We start from the raw sequence: 18,247 nt of genomic DNA, 5'->3' as shown, positions 1-18,247 counted from the left end.
AGGAAATAGCTGTATTCCATCTGAAATCCTGCTTATTGTATCTTCATCATTCAGCTGTCTTACCTTTAACCTTCAGGACGGCTGTTTCTTTCACATCTCTTATACTAAAGTTGACCTTCCCACCATCCTCAGGTGCCAGGTTCTTGAGAGTGAGGGTATGGGTCTTATCCACATGAGTGATGGAATTGACCTCATTGTTGAAGAGTGGTTTGTCATTGAGCATCCACTGGACCTCTTCGTCTGGATAGTTGACTTCACAGGTGAACACAGCATCACCATCTTCATCTACCTCCAAGTCTGCTAGATGTTTTGTGATCTGGATTTTACGCACTGTGTATATGTAAGAAATGTAACAATCAGGGTGACATACAGTAAATGAGTTTTGTAAGAATGTTTGGCCTCTAAAACTTGAAACACATTAACGCAAACTGATAAAAACCTTTTAAAGTCTTTTTTATGCAGTACTCTATTTATTTGGCACCACAAAAACCTATTAAATGAGTTCTTGGTGTAGTCTAAACCAAGCTCTCACAAGCAGCACAACCCTAACAGGCTGGATGTATAAAGGGTTTGCAACTTGAAACAACATACTCTGGATGCCTTCTTTATGACTTTACCTTCTACTTTGAGATTGGCTTTGCTCTCACAGACCCCAACTTGACAGCGATACTCCCCAGAGTCCTCTGCACTCAAGGTCTGGATAGTCAACTGCACGTTGGCGTCCTTTTGCCTCATGCTGTACTTGCTAGAAGCTTTCAAAGCAGTCTGACCCTCAAACCATTGTACTTCTTTTGGTGGGGCAGAAAACTTGCAGCACATTGTAATGGAAGTTTTCTCCTTGGCTGTCACATCTTTAAGCGGTTCCAGAACTTCAATGGGACGCTCTGAAAAATAAATAGCTCTTATTTAGAGCTAAATCTTACTGTTGTTTTATGCTCAAATTTGCACAAAACTGCCATAAATCAACAACCAAACCCTAACCTTTTACTTTGAGCTCAGCTGTAGATTTGCTTTTTCCAGCAGTGAACTGGACAGGGCCTGACATGGAGGCTTTGGTCTTCTTAAAAGTAAGGCGATGCATGGTTCCCTCTTTCTCCATCTCAATATCCGCACTCTCCTTTAGCTGTTCCCTGTTTAGCATCCACTTTACTGCCTTAACTGTCTCCACACTCACTTCCACCTCGAAGTGGGCAGCAAATGGCTCTGTCACCTCCACAGAGCTAAGCTCTCGTACTATGCTGATAGCCTGCTCTAAAGTTGTAATAAAGAAATTATAGTGCAATAAGTCAGAAAGCTCATTTTAGTTAAAAACATGTAAGTTATATTAATATGCACAGTAATTTAATTTACATTAACAGTAAATTAAACTGTAAATAAGCACATTTGCACATGAAAGCTTCTGAAGGAAAATTAACAAATCAGTTTAAATATCGCTAAAGGGGCGATGAATTAAAATCACAATTTTGACCCAAGCTTTTGTTATATAAGAGGGAATCGTATTCACGCGAACATCATGTAAGTGTCAGAACTGAAAACGAACCTTGTTACTGAGATTACATCTGTTATTGACACCAGGCCCAGCGAATGCCAGGTTCTGGAATGCACCTATCTATGACGACACTGATAGGTTGAACCCCACCTCCACAGAAAGAATATCAATGACTACTTCTCCAGCCCCGCCCACTGGTTCGCGCATGACAGAACCAGTGGCGCGGAACCAGATAGAGCGAGCAAGCAATAAACAAACATGTCGTTAAAGATATCTAAATATTGTGCCATCCCAGGTTGAGGAAGAATACAGTCGCTGCATAACCTTCCTTCGGATTCCGATATTAGGAATGCGGGGTTAAAGTTTATTTTTAAAGACTTCCAGCTCATGTGGGAAAAACATGGAGCGTTTGTTCGTTTCATTTCTCCGAGGATTCCTTCGTGAACAAGGCACTGGATTTGTAGAGAGACTAAAATTAAAAAGCAGTGCTGTGCCGTCCATATTGGATCCGATAGGAATGGCGCAGCAATCTATGTGAGTAAAACATTTTCGTACTATGCGTCACTATTGCTTTGTTATTGATCGCTTGATCTATGCAGAGGTTGTCTGTGATCTTAAGCCTATGCGAATCGGGATAGTGTGGGATCTGTGATTTGGCGGCCTCATATATCATATATCAAGGTTTAATCCACCGTTTGCGAATAATGGAGGCTGTTTGAAGTGTTTTGGTATTATTTCGGGTGCTGGGTGATATCCATAAGTTACCGGGAGTCTCCCGTTTGTTTATTTATCATGGCTCATAACATTTGAGACCCGCGATCGCGGTGATCTTTTGTCGGGTTCGCGATCACGGGTCTCAAATGCTGACAGGTACGGTCATATATCATTAAACGCAGTACAACTATAGGCTATACAAACTATACGCAAAGCCTTGCCATCACATCCACGAATGCGTCACATGAAATACAGATGTGGGGAGGTCATTTATAAATCACAGGAGGTCTCCAGATAATACTAATGCCCTGCGAAAACTGTGAATGGTGCTAATGTGTAACCTAACGTTACGTCTCAAACCAAATTCAGAGAAGGCTACAACTACGCAAACTGCTATCCAATCAAAGCGGTGGACGTTTACTTCCAAGTGTCTTCAATGCGGCATGCCCATTAAAACCGAGCGTTTGCAGAGCTGGCCTCAAACCAGGGTAGAAAATAGCCTATTACTTATTGATTTTGATGATTTTGAATGTAAAAACCACGCGAACGTCATAAGTAGACCTCCTACAACAGTATAAAACAATAAACAACACCACTTCATCGCACCTTTAAAAGACATACAGCACAAGGTTCAAACAAAGTCTATTGCAGATCTGATTTGAAATCTGATCTACAAACTGTTACCAATTTTGAAAAAATGTAATTAAAGCAGGCAATTACATTAAATTCACTGTTTTTATACAGCCCATTAACAACAGTTTAGTTTCTCTCTTGTATAAGAATGCATGCTGTTGGGTTTTTAACATCATTACAGAAAGATTTGTTACCCTCTACAAGTAGCTGACTTGATGTCTTATCATCAATGGCGTCACACACGTATGTATCCTCATCTTCTGAGTCCACGTCAGTGATGGTGAGCTTCCTGTAGATGTCCTCACTGGAAATCTCATGCTTCTTGCTAGGTTTAATCTCAGTCTTGTTCTTGTACCATGTAACTTTAGCACTGGCCCGGGACACCTGACACTCTAAGTGCGCTCTGTGTTTGTACATGGCGATTTTGTCCCTCAGTTTCTTCACAAATCTCACAGGCAGCTCTGTAATGATTATAAGGGACCTTAGGGGTCTTGGTAAGCTTAAAAGTAGGAATTGTTAGATAACAACACAAACACTACACGGCACCAGATTTTGTTTATTAGATTTGGTGCTAAATGCTAAATGCATTTGGCATTCTTATCCAAATCACGAACCTTTAACCTTCAGTTTAGCAGTTGATGATGCCTTCTCTGCCGTGAACTTGACTTCGCCTGCATCCTCTGCCTTTACTGATTTGAAGAGCAGAATGTGTGTTCTACCTGAGGTAAACAATTATAGACGTCTTTTAAGACAAACTGATGACTTGTGATTTTAAACTCCAATGTTACTTGTCTTCGAATATTTCATTTTGTGGATCTAGTAAAATGTGGCTGAACGTTAGCCCCTGCAAGCTGCTGTTCATTCAGCTAAACTTACCCTCCTGCCTGATTTTTATGTTGTCTCCAGGTTTGAGCTTTGTGTCCCCTTTGTGCCATTGAGCCTCTACCTCATCGTGGTTGATCTCACAAACAAATGTTGCACTCTCCTTCTCTGTCACCTCCAAATCCTGAAGTGGCTTCACAATCTTAATATCTCGAGCTATGAGATTGTAAAACATGGATTTGAGATGATATATGCTAATGATTAGGTTTGTACAAGATGTTTCGATAGAAATAAAAAAATAGGGTTATTCGTCATTACCATGAACAGTGAGCTTGGCTGAAGTGTTGTCATCTGTTGTTTTACATATATATTGACCCTGGTCCTCATAGGTACATGTGTGGATAAGTAGACTGTGTTTGTTGCCCTGGGAATGGATGCTAAATTTCTTTCCTGGCTTCAGTTCCTCATCACCCTAACAAAGTCAAAAGTGCAACATTTTCTTTGACTTTCATATTTGATTTTTTTATTAATACGTGGCTAAATGTTTTTTTTATTTGCAATTCTGACTCCTGACTACCAATACCTTAAACCATTTAACATCAGCATTTGCTCTTGACACCTCACATTCGAAAGTGACTTTCTCCTTTTCAGGACAACTGATGTCTCGAAGAGGTTTGAGGATCTTTGCTGGAGGTTCTGTAAACACAACACCAATAGTTATGACTCTTTTATCTAAGTGATTTAGAAAGAATTTAGGGTATATATTTTATCAGTCACGAAGAGCATGAAGATATTCTTTAGAATGAATTGTTAGGTGCATTCTGTAACAAAGTAAATTAAACCCTTGAATCAGTCATTTTAGTAAATTAATGGCCCTAAAACTAGGTAACAAATACACTCGCCTGTGATAATGAGTTTGCACGAAGTATGAACATCCTCAGCCTGAAAAGTGAAAGTTCCGCCATCACTAAGCTTCAGCTGGTACATAGTCAGGCAGTGCTTGTTGCCCAATGCTGTAATAAGGACATTGGGTGCTGCCTTCAGTTTCTTGCCATCTTTGCTCCAGGAACCTTCTACATCAGCCTTGCTGAGCTCCACCTCCATTGTGACAGTCTCTTTTTCTTGTACTTTCATCTCTTTCAGACCTTTAACCACTTTAATCTTCTTTACTGAATACCAGAAAAACCACAAAGAGAGATAAGTGAAAGCCTGGTTTCCATAATCCTATACCTATTGGGTTATAAATAGTTTCTACTAATGCAACATCATATCAGAGAGTCTGCACACAACTTAAAGGAAACATACTCTCTACTGTCAGTTTGGCCTGGGTCTTATCATCCAGGGTTTCGCAGGAGTAGTGGCCTCTGTCACCATATGTCACACTCTTGAGGATCAGAGTCTGCTTGACACCATCTACATGGATTTCCAGATTCCCACCTGGTTGCAGTACCACACCATTCTTCATCCACTTCACCTCTGTAGAGTGTTTACTGAGCTCTACTTCCAACCGAACTGTGTCTTGCTCCTGAACAGCAGCATCTGCAAGCTTCTTCTTGAAGGTCACAGGAAGCTCTAGAACAAACATCAATGAAAATATATCTATGCATTTGCAGTAAGATCCATGGTACGAGAACTTGTAACTTCAGAAAAACTCTTGGCTCTTGGTATAACTGTGTATGTCTCTTATACGGATGGTCTTAGCGATTCTTACGTTGTACTTGCAGTGTGGCTTTGCACACTTTGCCTTCTGCATCAATACTGATCTCTCCTGCGTCCTCCTGAGTGACAGCTGTAATGGTAAGGGAGTGACTGCCGCCTCCTTGAGCGATCTTAAATTTAGGACTGGCTGTTATGGGAACATCATTTCGCAGCCATCTGACACACGCATCGGGAGGTGTGATAGAGCATTTGAAGATGGCGTCTTTGCCTTCATTCGCAACAATATTGTTTAGCTTGCTAGTGAATCTCACTAGACGTGGGGCTACAACGGAATATAGAGTTAAATTAGAAGAGAGAATTGATAATAAATTACATCTGTTGGTTAAATAGGTTCGTGTGATTATGCTCGGCTCCTTTTAGTAATGAATTGATGAACTTTAAAAAGCAGACATGGACACTGATGGCTCTTACCTTTTGTGGTAACTTTGGTGGAGGTTTTGTCATCTTTGCATTCACAGCTGTAATCTCCTTCATCCGCCTGAGCCACATGAAACACAGTCAAGATGCAGTTGGTGCCATCAGTACGGACGCTGTGCCTGTCACCTGGTTTGATTTCCTTGCCGTTATGCCTCCAAAGGACGTTACCTGTAGCTTTGTTAAGACTGCAGGAAAGGGTCATGGTGCTTTCTAATACTGCAGACACTGGCTGCAATGGCACAACAAACTTCAAAGGTGTCTCTGTGGGGATAAACAAGGACAAAAGAAAAACCATGTTAGGACCACAGTCATTTTAAAATCATCATTTTGTAAATCGAATCATAGCTATCACTTCTCCAGCTAATGCACTTTGGACACTTTAGTCAAATAAATATGGGTCATACTGATTTGCAAGCATTGATTAATAGCTGAAGAGAGATCAGCCCCAAAATAATCAAATTTTCTGAGGTTAAAATGAAAATCTGCTTTTACCTTTGACCTGGACTTTGAACTCCAGCTTGTCATCAGCTGTCTGGCATGAGTAAATGCCGCTGTCTTTGGATTCAGAGGACTTCACAAAAAGGATCCGTGAGCGACCTTCTTGTTTCATCTCATATTTTGATCCTTCTTTCAGTTCCACACCATCCCTGAACCACTTAACATTGCAACTCTCAGAAGTCACCTCAGTTTTCAAAACGACCTTCTCTGTTGTCTCAACCACCAATGTTTCCTTTGTCACTGATGTCTTCTGGAATCTGGCAGTGATATCTATGAAAAAGATAATTGAAAGTTCAATGTGAACATGTTCTTAAAGAAAACACAGATGTCTTTAAAATCAAACGTTGCGTGATAGAGGTCTCACCTTCCACCTGAATTTTAAAGAACAGCTTCTCATTTCCAGCTTTACAAGTGTACTCTCCAGCATCTTTCATCTCCACTTTGTCAAGCACAAGCTGACGGCTCTTGCCCTTTGACTCCATGTGGAAAGTCTTACTGGAGCTCAACTGCTTGCCATCCTTGAACCATTTTACCTCAGTTGTGGAGTCAGAAACTTCACAGCTCAGTGTGGTTTTCTGGGAAGCAGATACTTTGACTTCCTTCTGACAGGTGTCCTTGTTGGTAAAGACAGCTTTTGGCTCTGAGGAAATGTTGAGAAGACCGTTAATACTGGACATATTTTACATATCCATGAAACTGTGGAAATGTTACCTGATGTGACCAACAGACAGCAGTCATGAAGTAAAACATATGCACAGAATCAAAACAAATAGGCCAAAAACAATTTTCATACCTGTAACCTGAATCTTGAAGACCAGCTTCTCATTTCCAGCTTCACAGGTGTACTCTCCGGCATGTTTCTTCTCCACGTTCTCCAGCACAAGCTGACGGCTCTTGCTCTTTGATTCCATGTGGACACTCTTACCGGAGCTCAACTGCTTGCCATCCTTAAACCATTTCACCTCAGTCTTGGAGTCAGAAACTTCACAGCTCAGTGTGGCTTTCTGGGAGGTTGAAACTTTGATGTCCTTTGTATAGGAGTCTTTATTTGCGAAGGCAGCTTGAATGTCTGGCGATCAGTCATGGTTTAATAAGAATACGACATCAGGAAACAGAATTCTTCAAGACACTTTGTTATAGACAACAGATACTACAAGGACTGGATATTTGACAAAATCAGCATAGATTATTTTGGTTCAGCAGTCTTAAATTGGCAAGGAATCATTTCTACCTATAAATTTACATTAGTGGTGAATCCACCTAGTTCTGCATAGGTAAACTACACCTATAAAGATTTGGCAAACTCTTGCTTTGTGTTAAGTGTACTTTCGTTGAGCTTTATGATTTGGTGGACTCAAGGGACAGAAGGAAAATCAAAGCAGTAACATAAAACCTACTGACAAACACAAAGATGGTTTCCATACCTGACACCTGAATCTTATAGACTAGCTTCTCATTTCCAGCTTCACAGGTGTACTCTCCGGCATTTTTCTTCTCCACATTCTCCAGCACCAGCTGACGGCTCTTGCTCTTTGATTCCATGTGGACACTCTTACCGGAGCTCAACTGCTTGCCATCCTTAAACCATTTCACCTCAGTCTTGGAGTCAGAAACTTCACAGCTCAGTGTGGCTTTCTGGGAGGTTGAAACTTTGATGTCCTTTGTATAGGAGTCTTTATTTGCGAAGGCAGCTTGAATGTCTGGCGATCAGTCATGGTTTAATAAGAATACGACATCAGGAAACAGAATTCTTCAAGACACTTTGTTATAGACAACAGATACTACAAGGACTGGATATTTGACAAAATCAGCATAGATTATTTTGGTTCAGCAGTCTTAAATTGGCAAGGAATCATTTCTACCTATAAATTTACATTAGTGGTGAATCCACCTAGTTCTGCATAGGTAAACTACACCTATAAAGATTTGGCAAACTCTTGCTTTGTGTTAAGTGTACTTTCGTTGAGCTTTATGATTTGGTGGACTCAAGGGACAGAAGGAAAATCAAAGCAGTAACATAAAACCTACTGACAAACACAAAGATGGTTTCCATACCTGACACCTGAATCTTATAGACTAGCTTCTCATTTCCAGCTTCACAGGTGTACTCTCCAGCATCTTTCTTCTCCACGTTCTCCAGCACCAGCTGACGGCTCTTGTCCTTTGACTCCATGTGGACACTCTTACTGGAGCTCAGCTGCTTGCCATCCTTAAACCATTTCACCTCAGTCTTGGAGTCAGAAACTTCACAGCTCAGTGTGGCTTTCTGGGAGGTTGAAACTTTGATGTCCTTTGTATAAGAGTCTCTATTTGCGAATGCAGCTTGAATGTCTGGCGATCAGTCATGGTTTAATAAGAATACGACATCAGGAAACAGAATTCTTCAAGACACTTTGTTATAGACAACAGATACTACAAGGACTGGATATTTGACAAAGTTGGAATAAATTAGCGTGGAATTCAGTATCCTTTGAACATTCAAATTCACAACATTTTTCAGACTGAAACCAGTATTTGCTTCTGCAGCATGGAATTTGATAAATTATTTCTACCTGTATATTTATATCAATGGTGAATTTGTTTTGTCTTGTACATCTAAAGTACAAATTTTTCTATATCTACATAGATACAATAACTCACTAAATGCTTTCTTTAAGAGATAAGACATTCTTTTTGGCAAACTCTTGCTTTGTGTTAAGTGTACTTTCGTTGAGCTTTATGATTTGGTGGACTCAAGGGACAGAAGGAAAATCAAAGCAGTAACATAAAACCTACTGACAAACACAAAGATGGTTTCCATACCTGACACCTGAATCTTATAGACTAGCTTCTCATTTCCAGCTTCACAGGTGTACTCTCCAGCATCTTTCTTCTCCACGTTCTCCAGCACCAGCTGACGGCTCTTGTCCTTTGACTCCATGTGGACACTCTTACTGGAGCTCAGCTGCTTGCCATCCTTAAACCATTTCACCTCAGTCTTGGAGTCAGAAACGTCACAGCTCAGTGTGGCTTTCTGGGAAGCAGTTACTTTGACTTCCTTCTGATAGCTGTCCTTGTTGGAGAAAGCCACTTGAATGTCTGGCAGGATAATCACAGTGTATCAATACAGCATTAGAAACAATGTAAACCAGATTGGACAAGAATGGAAATTCTTGTTTTGAACCTTCCAGTGTCAGCAACAAAAAAGTCCAAAGAAGAAAAAACAAGCCAATCAACACTGGCGTGTTCTCACCTTCCACGTGAATCTTAAAGACCAGCTTTTCATTTCCAGCTTCACAGGTGTACTCTCCGGCATACTTTTTCTCCACGTTCTCCAGCACCAGCTGACGGCTCTTACCCTTTGATTCCATGTGGACACTCTTACTGGAGCTCAACTGCTTGCCATCCTTGAACCATTTCACCTCGGTCTTGGAGTCAGAAACTTCACAGCTCAGTGTGGCTTTCTGGGAGGTTGAAATCCTCACTTCCTTCTGATAAGAGTCTTTGTTTGAAAAAGCAGCCTGAGTTTCTGAAAGAACGTTTACCATTGGGGTGTCATTTATGTCATCATCAAGAAAAACACACCACACCACTTTTGTTAAAAATTTCATTAACATTTCCGTGAACATTTTCATGAACAATTACCATTGATGAACTAATATTGTCAACAATTATCTGACATTGGCATGATAAATGGCAACTTTAAATTTGCACAAAATTTATCAACTTGTCCTATGCTAAATGAACATTTAGCGTTTAGCTTAACCAGCACTGTTCAAAAACCATAGTTATGACATTAATTAAATATTTTGGCACGTCTGATTAATCATGTTCATTATAACTTTTAGTTTCAGACTAATTAGCACTAGCCTTACCTTTTATCTTGACCAGGAATGTCATCTTGTCCTCTGGCGTTTCACATGAGTAGCGTCCTTCATCGCTCTGCTTGGCACCCTTGATGACAAGCTTTCTTTGCGTCCCCTGAGAGACAAAGGTTGTCCTCTTGTCCTCAGTTATTTCTTTCTGGTCTTTCTTCCACACAACAGTGGTTCCAGTAGAAGCAACCTCACAGCTCAACACCACGTCACCCATCAGGGCTTCGCTCTCCTGGGGCTGGGCCCTCGGCGTGTTAACAAACTTAGCTGGTTCTTCTGTTAGGAGAAATGGAGGTTGAGACACTAAAACGTTTGTGCTTTTAACATGGAATGGATTTAAATACATAATATAAGAAATACAGTTACATTCGATGTTGACACACCCAAATAACTTACTGTAAACTGTCTAGATATGTATTTGGTAAAGAAACTGGCAGTACTCTATCATCTAGAGGCCAGAAATATAAGTTTGATGTTCATTTAGGCCTACCTTACAAGAATATAAGGTAACAATAGCAGGTACAACAGTTTACGGAGCTGTTTGGGGTTATGCTGCTTCCAGTTGCTTAAATATTACGTTCCTCAAATGTGATGGAAACAATTATGGATGTATTGAAGAATCATTGAATGATTCCAATATTGCACTTCACTTTATCAATAGGAGGTATTCAGTCAGATTGTTCAGGAATATCTTTATGGTTTTATTTATGTCTGCAACGGCAAAATCATATAGCTTTTGGTGTAGTACTGTATGCTTCCCTTTCTTTAAATCATATTGAAATACAAATCTATTTCATAAGTTATGTCCATTAGTCAGGCATATTGAATATGAGAGCTGCATGAGTGCTAAGCAGCTCTGTTACCTGACAACACACCTTCCCAACACTTCCTGTTGACTGTAGCTTTGGCCCAGCTGTTCCTGGCTGTCACCACTGACCTCTTACACAATTTATCCATGCAGAGCTGTCTGTACTAAGCTGGGATAGGAAGCACTGACTACACAGCCCTCATTTTAACTGTTGGGATATGGAAATCCCCTCATATTAGTACTACATGCATCTTGTTTACCTCCCTTATTATTTGGCAGGGTGCTCTATTTGACTATAAATATGATTACATATAGATGTAATTTACATATATGCAGACTCCAAAAATGAAATCACCTTTGAGGGCAAGTTGAACAGACATTTTATCACCATCACACATGCATTCGTAGACGCCCACATCTTCATGGGTAACGTTGTGGACTGTTAGTATGCGTTTGCGGTCTACACTTGTGGCTTCATATTTTTTACCCATCCTCAGCTCCTTCCCATTCTTCATCCAGATGACCTGCAGCACAAGATGAAATTTAAAGAATGGATTCAAGTTAAAATGAGTAATTCTACCATCACCAAATGGAACATCAGGGAAATTCGTTTTTTTAAGAACTCAACCAACAAATGGTTTCCTCTGTCGTTTTCATAATAGGCTGGGATAGGTGGTAGGATTTGGAACATAAAAAAAATCCACATCAAATTACAGGTGCTGTGTGTAATGTCTTGGCTCTGAAAACAGACAGCAAAAATGGGTTTGGTATTACCTGCACACTAGAATCGGACACTTCTGTGTAGATCTGTGCAGAGGAATGTGCACTGAAGGTAAACACCTCCGCCTGAGAAGACTTATTGGTGAAACGTGCTGCCGGAGCTAGAGAAAAAAGAAAAAATATCAAAAGAACATTGTGGTCACATTTTTTCTATCAGAGGATACACAGCTGCTCTTCAGCCCCACAGTTGATTTCTTACCTTTAACATGTAGCGTGCCAACACTCTGAGATCCACCACCCACAAATTTGACCTGTGCCCCATCCAGTGCCATGGACACCTCCCTGATAACCAGTGTGTGTGTTGTCTTTGAGCGTGTGATCAGGTATTCAGATCCACTACAGATCATTCGGTCATTTATGGTCCAGGAGCCAGAACATACAGCTGACAGCTCAACAGTGAAGGTGGCTTCTTCACCTGCATGTGCACTACAGCTTACAAGACCTGTCTTCACTGACGCTGTGGGCTCTGACCAGATAAAAAACAATATACAGTACTGGTTAAGTTTAACATTCATAATATTCTATAAAGCCAATGTTTTCTTGTAAGGCACATACAGTATAATTTTACCACAGCATGCAACTGAAATGTCTTTCTTACCAAGGTAGAACGTTCCAGGAATCTCCAAGTAGGCACTCTGACCGAAATCGTTGACTGCTGAGATACGGAATTGAAAACTTGCCTCCTCAGAGATTTCGTTAATGGTGTATTCAGTACTAGACACTGTCATACTGGTTACTTTAACCCAGGTTTGAACTCCCACCTTCCTACGCTCCACAATGTAACCAGTGATGGGGACAGGCCGGTCACTATCTGGTGGGGACCAGCATAGCGTGATAGATGAATCTGTCTTGTTCCGCACCGTCGGTTCAACTGGGGGATCTGGTGGATGTTTCCTCGGTGCTGAAATGTTCAAGTGTTATCATAAAAGATACATAACATAACCTCTCTAAACTTATTCTGGTAGATGCAATGAAAGATTTTCAGACCATAAGAAGATGGGTCAGGCAAAGTGTTGAACTGCAGGATAGCATCCTACACTCAGATTTTCAAATGTACTCACCAGTAACAGAGAAGCGAGTGGACGTCTTGCAGTCATGGGCGATGAAGGCCACCTCACCTGAGTCCTCTGCGGTACATTCACGAATCGTTAGGGTGTACTGTCTGTTTATGCAGGCGATTATAATTCGGGAGTTCTCTTTTAGCCTCTCCCCATTCCTGGTCCAATATGCATCATCTACTGGTTGCTCAAGTTCAACGCAGAAGATCACTGTATCGCTAACCGGCACCACTGTCTTCCTAGGCAGCTTTTTAGTGATGTTCCCTGGAATAGGAGAGAAGAGTCTTAATGAGCCAGGACAAAACAATTCTTTGGGAAAATCAAATTTTTATGCATTGGAAAATGACTTTTTGGCTTATACTTGGTAAACAACAATTTTCTAACCAATTTAATAAACCTTACAGGAGTGGTGTTCAGAGCTTTACCCAAAACTATAAGTTCTGCAACGGTGCGACTGCCCTCCTTCATCTCGCAGATATAGACGGCATCATCGTTGGTGGTAACGTTGTGAATTGTGAGGCGACGTAAAGTACCCTCCTGATCCAGGCGGTACTTAGCGTTTTGTTCTAGACGAGTCTCTTCCATGTACCAGCTGGCTTGGGTGTTCGACATTGGTACCTCACATTGCAAAGTTGCCGTTTCCTTTTCCTTCACCTCGACATCCTGCAACTTCCTCTTGAACGGAATCTTTGGCTCTGACAAGGATACATGGAGTATTAGTGAGCTCAACAAAGATTGATTTGTTTATGCAATTTATTTTCAAATAGTTTAGGTCACCACATTATGGTTAAAGTGACGTAACTGACTTAATATAGGAGGGGGCAGACATTTCAATGTTTTTCAGTATGCAATTTCTTCTCTTTCTATTAGATTGCCACCAACCAACCATATTTTTTAAAACTTTGTAGACCTCAGTAATTGTCTCAATATCACACAAAGACCTATACACTATATCCAGAAGATATGCTTTACATTCTAGATGAGTTCACAAATACAGCCTTACAAATGTCATGAACTTCACACTTCTAACCATTATAAATGGACGTCACTACACTTTGGATTGGAATTGCAGACTGGCATCTGGCTACGTTTCTGTGACCTTTCTCTAAGGTGCCTATGGCATGAGAGTGGAGATTAAGGCACAAGAACAAGACAGCAAAACATTATTGCTACACTTCTGGCTAAATTTAGAATGACCACTTAATTGATAGTCTGTGAAGATCATTATGTTGCATTTGTTAACAATGACTGGTCTACAATAAGTTTGGATTATGAAACAATGGTAAATGTAGAAGTCTCATGCAGATATCATGCTGTATGGAAAGTCACCCGCGCAGTGGCGTCAGATGTGACATCTGACCATCACAACAACTGTGAACTAATCGTCACCAGCAGAAAATAGGTGTAACGCTACACCCTGTTAAAGACTCTTGCTAGATCTTTGCTGCGATGAGATGAAGTTGAATGGCAAAGATGACTGTCAGCAATAGATCTGACAGACATTTAGATTTGATCTGATTGAGACTGACATTTACATCCAAAGCAACTTACAAATGAGAGAGTATTTAAGACTAGTTTTCTTTCTAAGTAGACAACAATACATGTAGTCTACTAAGCAGTAATTTACTGATCGTATGTGTTTATTCTTTGATTTAAACATTGATAATATTGTAAAACACTGTACTATTCCTTTTAGGAAACTTTCTTTGTGATTGACAATCTTACCTTTGACAATCACCAGTACAGCGCTGTAGGTCTGTCCCGCCATGTTAGATGCATTGCAGGTGTACAGCCCATTATCACTCTGCTTGCAGTACAGCACCTTGAGGATGAAATTCTCTGCCTGATCCTCATACATAACATGTCTGCGGCCTTCGCTGATGTTTGTCCCATCCTTCCGCCAGATAATATGTGGTTTCGGATGACCTGTGACAAAACAGCTGAGCTTTGCGTGTTTACCTTCGGTCACCGTACAGGTGCGGGTAAACACACCTTTAGGCAACATGCTCGCCAGGGCCGAAACCCTCTGCTCATGATCATAGGCAAGCCTCAAGCTGCCAAGTTCTTCTGTGATCTTAGAGGACAAGGTTGTAAGCGAGGTGGAGGAGCTTTCCATGGTGCGGTAGATGGAGATGTCCTTCCGCATCTCTTCTTTTCGCTTCTGCATGTGTGAGAGGAGGGAGGTGCTCTTATCGGCGTTGAGGAGACGGGTGTCCTGCATGTCCACTACCAGAGCGGCGGCGGATTGAGCACGGCCGACAGAGTTCTGCACACGGCAGGTGTACGTTCCACTGTCCATGCTCCGAACACTTTGGATCCGCATGGAGCTGGATTCGTTGTCTGAGGTGATCTTGATGCGGTTGGTCTCACCCAGGTAGCGGCCGTCTTTCTCCCAATCATAGGTTGGTGGAGGATGTGCTGCAACACGGCAATAGAAGGTAACATCACCCCCCAGACCCACTCGGCTGGAGACGGGCTTCACTGTAAACACCGGAGCACGATCTACGGCAGCTGGAGGCAATCCTACCTTCAGGGTCACAGCCGCATACGCCTCTCCGACATTGTTCTTGGCACGGCACATATACTGACCACTGTCTTCCAGAGTTAGATCGTAGATGGTGAGACGATAAACGTTGCCATCCTCGACTGTCTTGAAGCGTCCCCCTGCAGAAAGAATGAGTTTGTCTTTCTCCCAGGTGACAACGGGTACAGGGTTTCCAACGATAGTAGAGCTGAGGGAAGCATCTCGCCCCACACTGAGCTGAAAGGCTTTGGGTCGAGTTAGAAAGCGTGGGGCCCCACCAAATAGATTCTGATCCATTATTGCTTCCTGCAGAAAGGAAACAACACTGATTTAAGTAAAAGCGGTTGTACGCACAGATTCATATAGACATACTTATTCAAAACAAAGACAAGTTGTCCCTCAATCAAGTGCTGTGTAGTTTTGTACTTACAAAATAACATCTACTGGCTACTCAAAAGGCTCTGATTCCAGTTCTGCTTATGTAACATACCGTTTTTTTGTTAATTGTCTTTAGACAGGGAAGATAGTTAAAACAGTAAAAACAAAACTGCATTTGACAGTAATTTGATGGCACAGAACATGGTAACCAATTCTCTAATTAGCATCTGCACACCACAAGACCCTTTTCAACAAATTTCTCCCATAAGAAAATAAATATTAGCAAAGATTTTGGAGAAAACTATGTGGGTTGCGAAAACTACAGAATACTAACTCAAAAATGCAGATTTGATCCTAGGGGCCGGATTTACTAACAGCTTGCATCAGCGCAAACGCCTCTTTTGGCATAAAAAGACACACGGTGAAAACTTGCACTGAAAATCTGTGGACTTTGCAACTGACCTTATTGCATATGCATTTGTAGGAGTTTCCTCTTCAGACACAAACTATCCCAAAAACCCATTTTTGCGAGCTTTGCGCTGGTTATTGTACTGGTATTTGTGGCTTTATTTAATGTCTTAAACGCTGCTCTAATTTGCGCTGCTCTTGGTAGATTGCCTTCTTAATAAATCACCCGCATCCCATCGGCGCTTCTTTGAAATGACACTCTTGGGCTATTTTGCCCTGTTGAGTAAATCTGGCCCTAGGTAGGGACAACCTGTATTAAGTACCCTGTGACTGAACATTTTAGGAGGACCGTTTCTGTAATTAGTGTACTGTAAGTCAGTGTGAATAAAAAGAGTCTACTGATGACACCACTAATGACAATGTCACTAATAACCATGTCAGGAAAGATCCTGAAATAAACATGAGCTGAGTGCTACTCATTTTAAATGACCTCCTCAAAGAGAAGCGTTAAAAGAGAGAAGAGTTACGTGTATACGTAAAACAAAATCAAAAGACAAAGGGCTAAGGATTAATATGAGAAATAATTTTCTTAATGTAAATGTAAATAACATTTTTAGAAATCAATAAATACTATTATACACATATACCTCAACAAGTTTATTGTGTAGAAAAAAATAAATACTACACTGCAGCATGTTGTGGGGCAAATAATCCAAAGTTTAATGTGATTAGCGTTACCCTAAAAATCGTAACAGCATATACTGCCTTAAAACTCTTGACAAAACAATCAAATGACCAAGAAACTAGCAAAGCTTGTAGCGAACAACAAACAACTACATTTTAACAACCTGAAAGCGCAACACTGCCGTCAGAAATCTCAAACACAACATAGAAATCTGACCACAGAACACCATTTCAACGGGTGATGTGGAATTTCAGCACAACAAACTTCAACAAAAGGATGTTGGTCTTTGAAAGCGTGACATTTGCCATCTCCGACACCTCACACCTCTGAGCTGCCTGTCCCAAAAATAACCTCAGCTGTCAGCCTTCGTCTCCAGTATGTCCATTTGTAGAAGAGATCAGACCCGAGCTGTGATAGGACATAACTGCAACAATGTGTTATACATGTGCCGTTCTTCCTCATGACATACATTCATTCTTATGGAGCAACAAAAGTTGAGCGTTAAAATGTCCATCCCCCCAAAATACTGCATCTTACACATGAAAAGCGATTCTATATTTATATTTAGACTGAGGAATGCAACATTGTGTAATCACGAAACAAGCACAGAATCACTAGACTGACTGATTTGTGAATCAATAAAAATCAATCCTTCAAAAAACACCCAGAAGCAACTCAGAAACTTGACATTGATTATAAGTTACACCTTTCAATATCCCATAATAAATAAAGTTATTACCTACCCTTATTCTCCTCAAGCTACAGTGGATATAAACCGGTACAGTACTTCATAAATATCCGATGTTGGCATGAGAATATATCCGTGTAAAACAGGTAAATTCCGTGTACTTCAGAGGAGCGACGACAGTGTATTTTATCCCCCAGTGTCTTTGCTTTCAGTGTGACAAATAGCTGACGCTCCTCTGTCGGCCCTGCCTCCTGTTCAAAATAGACGTGTCACTTACCAGAACTCATGTCAGACACTGTACCGGACGCGTTTTGTTGAAAACAGTTTAGAAAATGTTCACTTTAAAGTTACTTACAGCTATATTATACAAACTATTACTGTGTTTGACTGTTGACAACTTGCATTTTTTTGCTACAAAATTCCATGGTGGTCGAGGTTCAAATATCAAAAGTTACAGGTGTGCTAGCAGATTTACCAATTTACATATTTCTAAAAGTAATAAATCGCAATAAAATAACACACATTTACAATTTAGCATAACTGAAATAAAATTGTAAAGAAATTACAGATACAAAACACCCCTAAAATACAAACATACACCTGAATGTTATATAAAGTAAGACGATGGATATTTATATCAATAAAAGCTATATACCGTTATTATATAGAAACATACTGGTAATGTTTAAACATGATCAAACTTAAAATAGCAGATTAGTTAATGTAACACAAACAAAATGCATACATATCGTTTACATCATAGTCAAATATG

General features: G+C 40.6%; 1 protein-coding gene across 1 annotated transcript in view; it reads right to left on the bottom strand.

The window, feature by feature from the left end:
• Nucleotides 1-17,692, bottom strand: part of obscnb (obscurin, cytoskeletal calmodulin and titin-interacting RhoGEF b) — a 57,845-nt gene extending 40,153 nt beyond the window's left edge. The window contains 28 exon segments of the mRNA XM_057322394.1: nt 64-330; nt 618-884; nt 982-1,251; nt 3,031-3,297; nt 3,451-3,555; nt 3,713-3,874; nt 3,977-4,130; nt 4,242-4,354; nt 4,561-4,827; nt 4,964-5,230; nt 5,370-5,639; nt 5,789-6,055; nt 6,287-6,562; nt 6,657-6,932; nt 7,086-7,361; nt 7,717-7,992; nt 8,348-8,623; nt 9,095-9,370; nt 9,525-9,800; nt 10,147-10,422; nt 11,310-11,478; nt 11,729-11,835; nt 11,934-12,200; nt 12,333-12,635; nt 12,796-13,056; nt 13,218-13,487; nt 14,518-15,622; nt 17,531-17,692. Of these exon segments, the coding sequence (XP_057178377.1) occupies nt 64-330; nt 618-884; nt 982-1,251; nt 3,031-3,297; nt 3,451-3,555; nt 3,713-3,874; nt 3,977-4,130; nt 4,242-4,354; nt 4,561-4,827; nt 4,964-5,230; nt 5,370-5,639; nt 5,789-6,055; nt 6,287-6,562; nt 6,657-6,932; nt 7,086-7,361; nt 7,717-7,992; nt 8,348-8,623; nt 9,095-9,370; nt 9,525-9,800; nt 10,147-10,422; nt 11,310-11,478; nt 11,729-11,835; nt 11,934-12,200; nt 12,333-12,635; nt 12,796-13,056; nt 13,218-13,487; nt 14,518-15,613 (7,357 nt within the window). The 5' untranslated portion in view covers nt 15,614-15,622; nt 17,531-17,692.
• Between the last annotated feature and the right edge of the window lie 555 nt (nt 17,693-18,247).

The sequence above is a fragment of the Triplophysa rosa genome, linkage group LG23 (genome assembly GCF_024868665.1).
Source record: "Triplophysa rosa linkage group LG23, Trosa_1v2, whole genome shotgun sequence".
Lineage (NCBI taxonomy): Eukaryota > Metazoa > Chordata > Actinopteri > Cypriniformes > Nemacheilidae > Triplophysa > Triplophysa rosa.
The sequence above is the reverse complement of the archived record's forward strand: the minus strand, read 5'-3'. Positions and strand labels throughout refer to the sequence as shown.